Below are 13,780 nucleotides of genomic sequence, written 5' to 3'. Positions count from 1 at the left end.
TCATTCATAGACTGGCCACATGCACATAAAAGGACGACAGGGACCACTGTATCATCACTTGGAGGAGTAGCGTTAGGATGTACATCATTAATATCGTAATTGTTAAACAACAGTGATAACTGGAAAAACAAAAGCAAAATTGGTGGAAAAAAACAAACACTGGGTATCTCGACATGACATGACATGACATGATGGAAAGACAGATAGACAGATAGACAGACAGACTGGTTCTGAACTGTTGAACACCCCAACCCCAAACCAAACACCAACATAAAAGCTTGGCAACCACCATTTTCTTGCTTGACATCCTGGCATCGTTCACCTCCTTCTCCCCATTGACTCCTTGGTCCTACCATCATCATCATCATCTCCCCATGGTCTCATAGCAGGAACATGTGCCAAGTCGTTATCGCTCCCCTGGCTCGGGTACGAAGGCCATTCCGTCATTCTCTGCCCCTGCGTAGTATCAGGTGTTGGCGACCTCTGATCGTATTCGATCGTCACCTCCCTCTCCTTGACGATTTTCCCTGGAGGTGGTCCGCCATGGCTTTCAAAGCTGACACTTCGTTGATGCATCATGTCACTTTCCCCTTCTGACCCTCCTCCCGCACTCGCCACGCTTGATTTGCTTAGGCTTAGGTGTCTCATCATCACCGGTCTTCCGTTGCTGTGTGCATGTCCACCATGTCCACCATGTCCACCATGTCCACCATGTCCACCATGTCCACCATGTCCACCATGTCCAACACTTTTGTCGGCGGACGGGTGTAAACGGTGCACATGCACCGTCATATGTCCATGTCCATGTCCTGCTTCCTCATCTTTACTTCCCCCACTCGTAGTCGTACTCCCCCTACTCCCTCTCAAACTCCCAAAGAGTCCTCGCCACTTGCCGCTCCTTCCTGAACGGTTACTGCTGGTAACAGTGGTACTACTCCTCCCTGTCCCTTGCGTGCCTTCTGTGCCAGCATACATTTCGTTGCCGCTCTGGTGGCTGTGGCTGTGGCCGTGATGATGATGTTCGTTGTTTTCCAGACCATCGAGGTTATAAAACTCTGCAGGCGGCGGGGGGCGCGGACCGCCGCGATGTTCCCTCAGCAGGGCGCGCAGGATGGGAATGGAAGCGGCCATTATCGTCATGGCGCTCTCGGCGATTCCCAAGATGACAAGGTTTGTGCTGGCAAAAGTGAAGTTGGAGTTACCGATTGCTGGCAATTCCATTGCTTTTACGATGGAAATAACACCGGCGAAAACTCCCATGGACATGGCTACCAGCACACCCATTTTTTCTTTGCGGTTCATCGTCAATATCCAGATGATTTTCCATGGGAGGATAGCGAGGACAATGTCCATGGCTCCCGAATAGACTGCGGTGAACATGTTGTAGTGGATCTGGATCTGCTTGTCCATGCAGTGCCCCGGTAGGCCGGGTTGCCAGATCTTGGGAATCGGGTCACATTGGCCCCATGTTAGGGCGACGGCAACGCCGAGAGATAAATTTACGGAGATCATGATGAACCAGATCAGGAAACGCATCCAGGAGTCTTGGGCGATGCGCAGCACGGTTATGGCAAACGAGGTCTTGGACCAGAGTGCGGCGAGGATGGAGAAGGTGCCGGCCATGTTGGTTATTAGGAGGTAGTGGTTTATCACGGAGGGCAGGTTGTGCGGGTTGAAGAGGGAGGTGGGCAGGCCGAAGCCGAGGGTTGCGTTGTAGGTTATTAATGCTGAGGAGGTTGTTAGGGAGAGCTGTGTTTTTTGTTAGCTTCCATTCTCTTTCTTTTTTTTTTTTTTTTTTTTTTTTGTTTGGTTTGGATATGGGTCTGGTGAGGTTTGGTTGTTGTGTTTCGTTTGTTTGTTTGGGTACCCCCTGAATGGGAAGAGGGGCCCCAAGTAGATGGGAAAGGGGTATTTTGATGAAAGAATGAAAGATGACATGACATACCCACGATATAACCAAAACATAATCATCCCACCACAACCCACGTCCTCGATACTTCTTGCAGTATATCCGCAACCCCAGAAACAGAGCTGCGAGAGCGGTAAGGAACCAGCAGCTAAAGTTGACTTCGAATACCCTTGACTTGTGATAATCTTCCTCTGGGATCACCTTGGTGTCTGTAGCAGTTGTGTCGTTGTCCGCCCTCCCCTCCAAGTGGATGCTGACCACGGCGTTAACAGCATGGTGAGCAGCCGCTTTGACATATGAAAAAGCGGCTGCTCCTACTGTTGAGGCCATGGGGAGGTTGTTGTTGTCGTTGTTGATGTTGTTCTGGTGTTGATGATGATGTTGTGCTCATGCAATGCAGTTTGATGATGTCGGTACTTGTGAGTTCATCTACCGGCATGAACCTTGCTTATGTCTCCTCCTTTCCCGATTATGCCAAGAAACGGGTTCGTCGTCTATCAAATGGAGATGTGGATGGGGATGGGGGTGTCAGATTGGGACGGGCGGGATAGGACGTGATGCTTGGGATAGCCAAAGTTTGGTTCGGGTCCGGTATGTTAGGTATGGTTGATGCAGAAGAGGGACCTGAGCTGAAGCTGACTTTCCACGTGTACCTAGCCAAGGACGGCCTGCTGGACGAGGTTGTAGGTCTAGACGGAAAGCAAGGCCAAGGGCAGCGGGAGTTGATGAGTCGGACCGAAGACCATAGCAGTGCTCAGTCAGTAAGTGTAAGAGAGACTTGCTGCTGCTTCTTGGTTATACACCAAGCTGTCTGTAGTGGGTAATTTAAACGAGAAGCGGGAGGGAACGTCGTCATGGAACAAAAACCAAGAAGAGAAAAAGAGACGAAAGCGGGAGATGTGAGACGGGAAGGACGGGAAGGACGGGAAGGAAAACGAGACCAGACGAGACGAGACGAGACGAAGAACGGAGAACGGGGACCACGAGGCGGCGGGCGGGATGGGATGACCATCAAGATATGGGGTAAAGCGGCCCGTCTTGTCAAGGTGCCTTGTCACCTTGTCAACATTTGAAGATGGGTATGGGCGGAGCGTAGCGACGGCGGCAGTGATCGGACATTGCTGGGTCGGGTCTGGTCTGGAAGCGATGAACAGAGAGAGAAAAGCGTGAAGGTCCGACCACCATGACCTAATGACCGGTTGGACGACCGGTGGGCGAGACCGTTTCGTCGTCGCGACCAAAAATGGTTAAGGATCCGCTCAACGTTCGGGGTTAAGACTCAAAAGAGGGGGTGGGGATTCGTAACAGTTTTTCCTCTTTTCCCCCTCTCCTCCACAGTCTGCATGTCCAGAACAAGTCTTGATTCCAATGTGACGCTGTTTTTTTATGTGAAAAAGTGACTGATGTTACCGAGCGCTGCCGCCGCTAGGTGTGAAATGTGAACCCGCGAGAGAAGGGTCCATACGGAAATGTCTCACTGTCCTCCAAAGAAAGCTGAAGAAGAAGAATGGCTGGGCTCGCTAGGCTGGTATGTACCTCGTTCTCCACTGGGCGAACTAGGCCAGACTGGGACATAAGACAGGGCAGACATCACAAGCGAGTCCGCGAGTTCCCTAATCTGGGTTGGGGTGTTTTCAACTTCCAAGAGTTTTTGTTGGAGTCCGTCACCATCCCCAGGTAGAACGGGGTACGGGGTTGTGGAATAGGGAAATTTGAGACCGAGACGAATGGCGGAGATGATCATTCATGATCATGAATAAATAGTGAACGCACGGGCGCCAACACCGCCTACACTAGCAGTTCTGGAAAAGAGGCACACGAAACCACACACCGACGACCCGGAACGGAATTTGATTTCCTGACGGAGACTTTTCCCTTCAAGACGACGAGGACAATGGAGAGAACGCAGCGGTACTCCCCGCCTTGGCGAACTCTGTCGCTGTTGACTTCTCTTTCCTTGCTTGGTTGGTTGGCCTGCTTAGTCTAGTTCTAGCTGCACGCTTGGCCTGTTCCTGGTCTCACATGTTGACGCGTGGATGTGTCTGTGCGTAAAAGTGATGGTGATGTGTGATCCGTGAGGTTGTATTTGGTGATTTGGGGATTTGGTGATTTCCAGAGGGGTGCTGAGGTGGTCCAAGGAAAACGAGTTCCTGCGATCGTTGGTTCGAACTGTCGGTGATGTTGTAGTCGGCGAATGTCGGATGGAGTATTGGTTTCGTTCTCGTTCTCGTTTTCCCTTTTGTTGTAGTGTATGTAATGATCGTGATGATGACGGGAGACTGATGAGACTGCTATAATGAGACGGCACACGGAAAAGTGAAATTCTCAGGAAACGGAATGCTCTCCGTGGACAAAGATCCGGCACTAACAATTCGCTTAAAGGGTGCTAATCACTGCGCACCGACACTGACCTGGTGCCCTCTTCCCAGTTCCCCCGCAATTGAATGAACCATCAACCAACCTGGAACCCCTGATCCCCTGATCTTAACCAAAACAACCAAAACAAATGGCGGCAGGCGGCGGGCGTGATGGATGGAAACTAACCCCTGAGGCCTGAAAGCCGCGAATAGCCTCGTCCCGTCCACATTCCGCGTATCCCGCCCGGACCCCAGCTTCGCGCCGCCCTTTTCTTTCTTTTCTTTTCTTTCTTTTCTTTTCTTTTTTTTCTTTTCTTTCTTTTCTTTTCTTTCTTTTCTCTTTGCTGTTCTCGCCATTCTCAGCAATTCAATCGTTCGTCGGTCATCGCAGTCGGTCATTGGTCATCGTTTGTTCCTGATTGCCCAGTGACCGGTCCCTGAAAAGAAATGATAGTTTTGACTTCGAGACCGGGATCATCACTACCGGTAGCTTCCCGGTGGCTTTTCCCCTCGTGGCTTTTCCCGTCCCGTGATTGATGGGATAACGAGCGCCGTTTTTTTTTACTCGTCAATCGATGTTGCATGAGGTGGTCAGATCTTTCACGTTTGCGTCGCTTCACACCATCTTTCTTCATGTGAAGTTTCCATTGGCACAAGAACCAAAAATGGTAATGTCCTCGCCAAGATTGAACTCAACGCCTCTCCAAGCATCTTGAAATGAAGCAGCCACATCAAACCGCAGTCTTCCTCCTCCGGGTAACCTTCAGCCAAAAGTCCTCCACCAGCCAAAAAGCAAAGTCGTGAACCTTCAACGGCTTCGAAGCATCGATCGGTGCCATATCGTAGCGTCTCAGCAGCTGTCATTTCACTCGTTAGCACCAAGATCATCACCAAACCCATTATGTTACAGGCATCCCCTTCCCTTCTTTTTCCTTCCCCCAACCCAGATATCTCTTCCGGCCAGTCAAGAAATAAAAATAAAAAAAGGAAGGAAAAAAAAACTCACCTCAACAAAAACCTTGTTCAACTCCAAAAACGCAATGTGCTTTCCAATACACTCATACTTTCCATTTCCAAAGATCAAATCCGCCGTCCTGCACATGCGCGCATATCTCGCCTCATCCTCCCTGGCCGCTGAAATCCACCGATCAGGATTAAAGATGTGCGCATCCTCGCCAAACACCTCCTTGTCGCGGCATAGATGCATAATGTTGAACGCCATCTGTGTACCCTCGGGCACGTAGTATCCGTGGATGGTGAGGCCGCCCTTGGGAACGCATTTGGGCATGGTGCCCGTGGCGGGTGGGTAGAGACGCAGACCTTCGCGGATGACGGCTTGGAGGTAGGGAAGGTGCATGGCTTCGGCGTTGGTGATGGGGGAGGAGATGCGGCCGTGGTCGGTGGCGGTGTCGATTTCGTGGCGGAGGGCGGCGAGGGCGGGAGGGTTGGTGATCAGTTGGAGCATGGTGAGGCGGATGGCGTTGGAGGTTGAGTCGGAGCCGGCGGGGCTGTGATTGCGGGTAAGTATTTCGAAAGGAGGTGAAGTGGGAAGAAGTAAGGGAGAAGTGAGAAGGGGAAGGGAACCTACAACTCGAGCATGATCTCGGCGAGAAGCTCGTCGCGGGTGAGTCCAGAGTCGATGAAAGCTTGCATCATGTCGTCTCCTCGTCCGGCGTATTTGTCCTTCTCGAGAGCATCGAGACGTTTCTGGATGCGCTTGCTCGTTACCCTGCTTCTCGTCAGTCCTTTTCCTCTCTCCAACATCCATCACTCGGGGACAACTCACCCAATCATCCTCCCAAACCCAACCTCATCTCCGTCACTCCCCAGCAGCGCACTGAAAGGCCAGGACCTCAAAATCGTGTTGATGGCAGGATAGGCCATCAGCGTCGGCACCCACGGCACAAACTTGTCATTGACCTCGATGAAACCGTCCACGTCCTTGTCCTGTTCCAGATAACCCGAGGCTTCGGAGCTGTTGAGCTCCGTCATCACGTCAATGGTGAAGTACTGGGCCTTGTGGGCGAGCTCCATGGGCCGCAGTTCGGTGTCGGTGGAGATGTACTTGCGCTCGATAAGGTTGATCCATCGCTCGAGGTTGTTGTCGACGCGGCGCTCAAAGATTCCGTTGTCTTTGCCGTAGGTGTACTGGTGTTTGAGAGTCGGGGTCAGTGGATGTATGGGCATGGAGGTGAGAGATGGGAGTGAGAGATGGGAGTGTTACTTACACCCTTGGCAAGCTTTTCCCTCAACACTTTCCGGTCTTGCTCGTTGGTCATGGAGAACAGGTTGTGCACGTCCTTCAGGTGCTTGCTGCCCTGGTACCACCACGCCTTGTTGAAGCCACCGCGGACGGCGTTGACTACGCGCGCGGTGTCCGCGTCGCCGTACATGAGTGTGTCGGGGGCGATGCGGAAGAGGGGGCCTGTCAGTGCAGAGAGTCAGTTCTTCGTTGTTTTATTCCTCTTCCCTTGCTGCTCCTTGGGAGTCCGTACCATATTGCTTCTGCAAAGCATGATAGTCATACGCCATCCTTCCGTTCCAGGCACACTTCACCAGAGGGAACCTGGTGAACGAGGACAGGAAGGGGCCGGGGATGTGACGGAGCTTCCACCATTGTCGGATATCGCTGATGACAAAGTAGGAGAGGTAAAGCACCACTCCCGCAACAATCAGAGCGATTGGAGTCTCCGAAGCACTGCCAGCCAAGCCAGTGACATGGTCTAAGAGAGCCATGTTGTTAAGTGTTTCTGATCAAGGGCTTGGGTCAGAAGACTTGCCGTAAAACCTTAAAGAGAAGGACAGGCAGCGGAAGGAGGGCAGATGAGGGTAAATATGGGTTCAACATGAGGTAAAGTCAAGCCTGGGAGATGTACCCTCTCGGTTGAGAAGGGTTGCAATCTCTTCATGACGGATCTTCAACGTGCTACTACTGCAGTGAGAATTAAGACGACTCTGTAGGTCTTGGCGACTGGGATCGGAGTTTGGAACTATATCAGTATCAGTCGACTTGTCGTTGACCCCTCTACTTCAATTCCATGCTCTATCATGGCTTTCTCTTTGGCTCATCACCGCCCGGGAAGAGCGTGTGAAGGAGTGTTGGCATTGGCATTGGCATTCTCTTTCTGCTAGTCCAAGTTCAAGTTCCTGATAATACAGGCAACACACTGCACGGATCCTGTTGTGTAATGGTGATACTTGATTATCACCACTTTCGAAACTGCTTTCAACATTCACTACACATACATCAAAGAAGGGTTCATGGCTCATGAATAATCACCGAGTGTCCATTGGCGCCCCATCATTGCCGTCCGCAGGTTGATTGTACGATGGGGCCATGCCAGTGTTGCCATTACTTCACAACCGGCAGAACCATTGCCATGAAAGGTTGCATTATAGCTTTGACGAGTGCGGACGGGCGCCTGTGATATCCGTGGAGCGTTGCAGTAGGGAAGTCAGAAATACTGGGCAAGCAGCCGATGAAGCTGTTGATAGGGTGCGTTGATAGCAGGGCAGGATCCCTGACTCGGCAAATGCAAGTCGTTGAAGCCGCGGTTGCGGCATTGAGGAACCCGCTCCGTGCCGCTTCGGTCGGTGGTGGCCGGTGGGTAACATCGACCTTTTCTGTACGTAAATCCCTTCTTCTTCTTGAGGCTTCGAACCGCATGACAAGGCAACATTCTATGGAGAGGAGGTTGAAGATCGCGGGCTCCGTTCCTGTCGTGTTGAAGTCGAAATAGGGAACGATCATGATTGAGGGCATGGGGAATTTAGCTAGGTGAGAGCGAAAGCGAGACCGTTTTGCATCAGATAGTGCCTGTGAAGCTTGTGAATAAGCCCTACGCTAGTTGATTTTCAGGGGTGTCGACTGGAGTCTTGGTCCTTCTAGCGGTTCGAGAGTCCATGATTCCAGTGACGCCAAGATGGCAGTGCGTTTGGGGGGGGGGGGGGGGGGGGGGGGGGGGTGATGATGGTGGCAAGCAGTGATCGATAAGTTGTATGCGACCCATCGGAGCTGAGACTTGGAAAGAAGAGAGTGAGAAGGAAGAAAGAAAAGTGGGAGGGCTGTCGAAAGCAAAAGAAGGGCAAATTGGCAGGAGATATGAGACGGGAGGTATGGTGTTGAAGCGAACATGAACGACGTTCGTCGGGTGTGCGTAAGAAACCACAACCCTCCCGTCCACTTCAGTTCCATGCCAGCCAGAATTGACCACTAAACACCCCTGTACCATTCATAATTGCCCGTCAAACGTTCCTGCCTTCTCAAGGCTTTCATCTCTATGGACGGTGATCAACAAAGGGACTTCGGGACCGAGAACACTTTGGGCTGGATCGACGAGAATCATGAGGCGAGGGTGCTAGTAATGTAAATCGATGAGAGTTGCAGATCATGGTTGTTTGAAATAGGTGAACAAATAAATGCTTTGCTCAAGATATCGCCAGACCGACCAGCAGTTGAAGTGCAAGATCAAAAATAACGAATCTGTTGCACGTGGATGAGTTGAAGCGATGCAGTGATGCATCGATGAACGGCTGCATGTCTCAGTGCCCCCCGCCCCGTCCCGTCGCGCTGTGCTGTGCTGTGCTATGCTGCGCCGTCCTACAACATCCAACGTCCTCTCGCGACAACGACAACGAACTTACACACAGAGCCAAACCACATTTCATTCCCGACAATTTTTGATAGAAACCCAGACGCAGTAAGATACTTGAAAAAGGGAATGCCGTACCGCAGGATGAAAAAACAGAAACTTGGATTGTGAACGTCCGTATACACCTCTGCAGGGATATAAAAGGGTAGCGTGGTACAAGTTGCCTACAGGAAACAGGGGTAGCAAAAAGCAGAACCAGCTATTTCTTGTGAGAAAATTGAAGTTCTTGCCATTTGCCAAAATCACGCTACCCTTTTATATCCATGCAGAGGCGTAGTAGCTGGTTAACACAAAAGACAAGGTGGAATATAGCTATAGAACTGTGGCCCACTTCCAACAAAATCAATCACTCGGCGTGGTGGCAGAGTGGTCTAATGCGCAAGACTAGAAATCTTGTTCCTTCGGGAGCGTCTGTTCAAATCAGGCCCACGTCGCACGAATGACCATCGAAACACGATTTTTTTCGTTTTTTTGCCGTTTCGTTGTTTACAATAACTCATGTTCCTTTTTTTCTGCTTCTTTTCTCTTGATTCTTTTTTTTTCTTTCGTCGTTGTCGTAGAATCACATGAGCCTTTCATTTTTCACTTAGGTTCACATGATCAACGGCCCATCCAGGATTCACAATGCCGATTATGGTACTGTGCTTGCTTGTCGAGAAAAGACATGATTTGGTAGGTACTACATCGTAATACACCATAGCAATGCTTCTCCCTACATATGATGAAGAACTATTTACATGAACCATTCCTATATCAATTCCCGTACATCGTACATTAACACCCTCATTGTCCTATCAATTCCCGCTGGTTCCCTTCAATGTCCCGAGTTTTTAATCTGAAGCCTTTTGTCTGTCCATCCATCCGGCTTTTACATGCCGACTCGGTTTAGACTCGGCGAGTCCTCTAAACCCAACCAAATCTTTGATGCTGATGCTGATGCTGATGCTGATGCTGATGCCGATGATGATGATGATGATGATGAAGCAAATATCCGTTGATAAACTCCGTGCTATGCCACTGCTGATATCCGCTGTCTGGTACCAAGGCCCAAGTCGCAAGTCCCAACCATGTCGTCGTTAATGATGTTTAGAAACCGTGTAATGTCGTGTCGTAACTCGTTATGTCGTAACACCAGCTAGGAGACCCAGCTCCCAGCTTCATATGTCCACCTCTTACAAGCCGAGCCCTTCACAGAATCAGACCCTGACATTCAAGAATCCTCATCATGTCCAGGCCAGACAATCTCCCTCTTCATCACCGCTCTAACGCAGCGATACCCTATAAACGCCCACGCCAGAACCAATGCCACCGTCAGTCCGCTTCCCATCCACAGCACGCCCTCGCTCCCCAGCCCTTGCCCGATCTTGATGCTGGCGATGGTGAACCCGACGTTCGGGAACACGATGCTCCACCAGCTCAAGTGGAACTTCTTGTCCGGCATGCCCGCCACGATGCCCGCGACGGCGCTAACAAAGAACCAGAAGCCCAAGCCCCAGAGAAACACGCCCAGCCAGATCGCGGCTAGCTTCACGCCCGCTGCCAAAGTGTCGGTGTTGCCGATGCCGGTGAGGATGGTGATCTGTGAGGTGTTGAGGGACTGAAGCTGTTGGAAGATGCGCGGAATGTCGCTCGCCATGCTAATAACCGCAGCGCCAGTAAAGCTCGGCGGGCCGACGGCGATGAACATACCCGGTCTTTGGGCGGGTAGGCCGAAGGCCATTAGTCTGCTTAAGTAGCTCGAAAAGAAGAAGAAGCTGACGAGCAGACCTAGTCCCTGGGCGGCTAGGCCGGCGCAGATCATGCCGATTGCTGATTCGGGGTCCTGAGTCTTGGAAAATGAGCCGGCAAGCGTTCCTATCAGCATGACGGGGAAGATGGGCAGGACCCAGGCGGGGGTGATGGTGGTGAGAGAGAGGCGGCGCTCGGCTTTAACGGTGAACAGGAGGTGGTATTGGATTACCGAGACCAGAAAAGTCAAAGCGGAGAAGAACCAGAAGGCAATGCAGAGGAAGGTTCGAAAGGAGCTGAAGGAGGCGTCGGGGGCTGCTTCGTCGTCGGGTTCGGAGGGCTGGCCGAACGTGGAGTTGCCGAGCCAGGGGGTCGAGTGAGAAGTTGTGTTGGACGCATGACTGCCGGTGAATCGGTAGTTGATGTCGTCGTCGAAGATGAAGATGCGAGCATACTCGGCTACGTTGCAGAGGATGGCGGCAATCGACAAGAAGAAAGTCGGGACGAAGAGGGCTTCGTTGGGCCGGGTGAAGGCGCGCTGGAAAGTTGACTTGTAGAGGATGAAGCGGACAGTGATTGCGCCGGTGATGACCAGGAAGAAGAAAAGATCCAGGAGAAAGATGACGAGCCCGATGGTTGACAAACCGCGGAAGCGATGGGGGGTGATGGCCAGGACCAGAGAAACACCACTAGTTGAAAGTCTGTTGATGATGTTAGTGAGATGATTACTCATCAAGGCGAAGAGAGGATCAATGAACTTACGTGACGGTATACCAGGCAAAGGTAAAGTGCATCAGCCTCTTCGTCCATGGGATGGAAGGCTGGAGAATGGTCGGGATCCTCTCAAGGAGGACTCTTGGCTCAGGAAGATCGGAATCATCCGTGTCGTTGTCGACGCCGCCGCTGGGTGGCGTTGTCGTCGTCGTGTCCGTGGGCTCAAGCTTAAAGGGAAACATGGAGTCGTTGCCAGTTGAGGCGGTCGAGTGTGAGGGGATCAAGTGGTGACCTGTGCCCCTTGGTGCTGCATGTGACTCGTGTGGCACAGAAGGATGGTGATCCTGGACGTCGCTGTTCATGATGAGCGATGTCGATGTCCGTGATGATGTTTGACGATTATACTGTTGAGTATTGATGATGATGAAAGCAAAGGAAGCAATTTTGTAATCGGTTGGGCTGATGGCCTCGATATGTGAGCTCGGTCCTGTGTGCTGGATTGTGGTTTGGGAAGAGTTGGAGGGAGAGGAAGTGGTCGGTTCGACGCCCTGACATGCTGGTTAAGCGATCCAAGCGACCGTGCAACGTAGACGACGGCGACTTGTTGATATCCAGTCGTTGTCAACATCTTGCAGGTCTTGGTACCCACTTCGAGCCACTGTTCAGGCGAAGTACCACTCTGTTCATGAGCAATCAGAGGAGCTGTTCAAGAACAACGTGTCGACGCCTGGTATGAACAGTCGTATAGGGGAGATATCGTTGGCCGGGCAAACCAAACAAACTGCCTGACGGCGGTTGAAGTGGCGATGCACCTTCACTCAGGGGAAAGTGTAACCATAGCTACACTAAACGATGAACAATCGGTTGCGTTACGGGAATGCACCAGGGCTATTCGAGTCTCGATACTCGGGAGCTGCGTGCCGAAGGAACCTCGTACCAATCGTGCGGCTACCAAGTAACACTTCAGCGCCTCGAACAACGTTTCACGAAAAGGATTGTATGAGAAAGGGAAGGATTCGATATCAAAAGAAACAAACAAAACATCGAGACCGATCTCGACCCGTCATCATCACCTTATTCCGCGGTCCGTTGTCAACTTGCCGTCCGCAATACGACCGAAGAGACGAATGAGATGAAAGATGGAAAAAGCTTTTCAGGTTCTTCTGCATCGGAATTGACACGAAGTGGCTGGAGGGCCCAGATCACGCCAAAATTCAGGGGGGCGATCCGCTAAACGGTCCACTGGCCCTGCGTGGTTCCTGTAAGCATAAACAGGGCAGCCGCGAACCGAACCTTATTTTGAGACAATCAGTGGCTCCACCGGCAGCAGATCATTCTCGGCGCTAAGGATTGGTGATGACTTCGTCTTTTTGCTCGTCGAGTGTTTTGGCCGGCATTGCCTCATTTATCTCAAGGGAGAAGGCTGCAAATATCCCCGTTCTCAAAGACTACCCATTGTTGGCTTCTTGCGCGTGCGCTCCTTAAGGTCGAGGATGGGCTATATCCCTAACCCGAATCCACTCAGTCACCACCATAAATCAGGACGATCCTTAAACCACGCGGCACGAGGAATATAGAACAGTGTTTACCTCTATATGGATGTCCATTCTATGCATCATTGGGCACACATCGCCTTGCCCCATTCCCTTCCTTTACCCCTTTCTTACCCACACTCCCACATGGCGAGACTCATCCGCCCTCCATCCCCGGACTTCACTCCGTCCTCGATTCCGGCCACATCCCACAACTCCCGTCCCGTCCCCATGCTTCCCCATGCTTCCCCATGCTTCCCCAGACTCAACCCACCTTTCATCCCAGATAGGTGATCCCACATCTCACATTCCACATCCCACATCCGACATTTCACCACCTTCATAAATCCTCGGGCCCGAACCAAACAATGACTCCTTCGAGTGGCTGCCCTTGGCTGCTCTTTGGCACTTGTTTGACTCCCCGTTGGCTTTCTACTCAGGCTGATGTAGCGCTTTTTACAACTCCGAGAACAAAGGAGAGATCAAAGGGTAGCCACGCGATTCACACCACACGATACACGAACGATGCACATGGCGTAAAGCCTTCTCGGCGACCTCAACAAACCTAACGAAGCCTGACCCGCTCGCTGCCATGTGCTTGAGACGGGACGGACGGTACATTAAGGTAAGTTTCATCTCATCTCATCGACTTTCCACATGGTGCACGCGATGAAAGCCGTCCACATCCACAGTCCGATGTAGGTGGGATCCCTTCTCGCTTCACTCTTCCACTTTCACTTTCGTGAGGCCGACACGACGACGTCCTTAAGCGATGCCATCCTGTCAAGCAACCCAGACAGAATATTGTTCCGTCTGTAGCTTCAGTAGTTCATTAACGCAAACATAAAATAGACACGCAGGTTCACCGGGGCGGTGCCATTGGAATCA

General features: G+C 51.6%; 2 protein-coding genes and 1 non-coding gene across 3 annotated transcripts; 1 reads left to right on the top strand and 2 right to left on the bottom strand.

Moving 5' to 3' along the window:
- Positions 1–97: 97 nt before the first annotated feature.
- Positions 98–2,239, bottom strand: SMAC4_09227 (uncharacterized protein; the record flags this gene model as incomplete). Its single annotated transcript, XM_003345810.2, has 2 exons — positions 98–1,749; positions 1,946–2,239. The coding sequence occupies 2 exons, from the start codon at positions 2,237–2,239 to the stop codon at positions 319–321; spliced, it is 1,725 nt and encodes a 574-aa protein (XP_003345858.2). The 3' UTR covers positions 98–318.
- A 2,758-nt stretch (positions 2,240–4,997) lies between these two features.
- On the bottom strand, positions 4,998–7,002 carry SMAC4_09226 (uncharacterized protein; the record flags this gene model as incomplete). Its single annotated transcript, XM_024655701.1, has 6 exons — positions 4,998–5,123; positions 5,273–5,774; positions 5,855–5,995; positions 6,053–6,414; positions 6,495–6,691; positions 6,762–7,002. The coding sequence occupies 6 exons, from the start codon at positions 7,000–7,002 to the stop codon at positions 4,998–5,000; spliced, it is 1,569 nt and encodes a 522-aa protein (XP_024511547.1).
- A 2,268-nt stretch (positions 7,003–9,270) lies between these two features.
- Positions 9,271–9,352, top strand: SMAC4_13905. Its single transcript has one exon. It is a non-coding gene; the product is annotated as a tRNA-Ser (tRNA).
- The last annotated feature ends 4,428 nt before the right edge of the window (positions 9,353–13,780 follow it).

Source organism: Sordaria macrospora, chromosome 6 (genome assembly GCF_033870435.1).
Source record: "Sordaria macrospora chromosome 6, complete sequence".
NCBI classification, from domain to species: domain Eukaryota; kingdom Fungi; phylum Ascomycota; class Sordariomycetes; order Sordariales; family Sordariaceae; genus Sordaria; species Sordaria macrospora.
The sequence above is the reverse complement of the archived record's forward strand: the minus strand, read 5'-3'. Positions and strand labels throughout refer to the sequence as shown.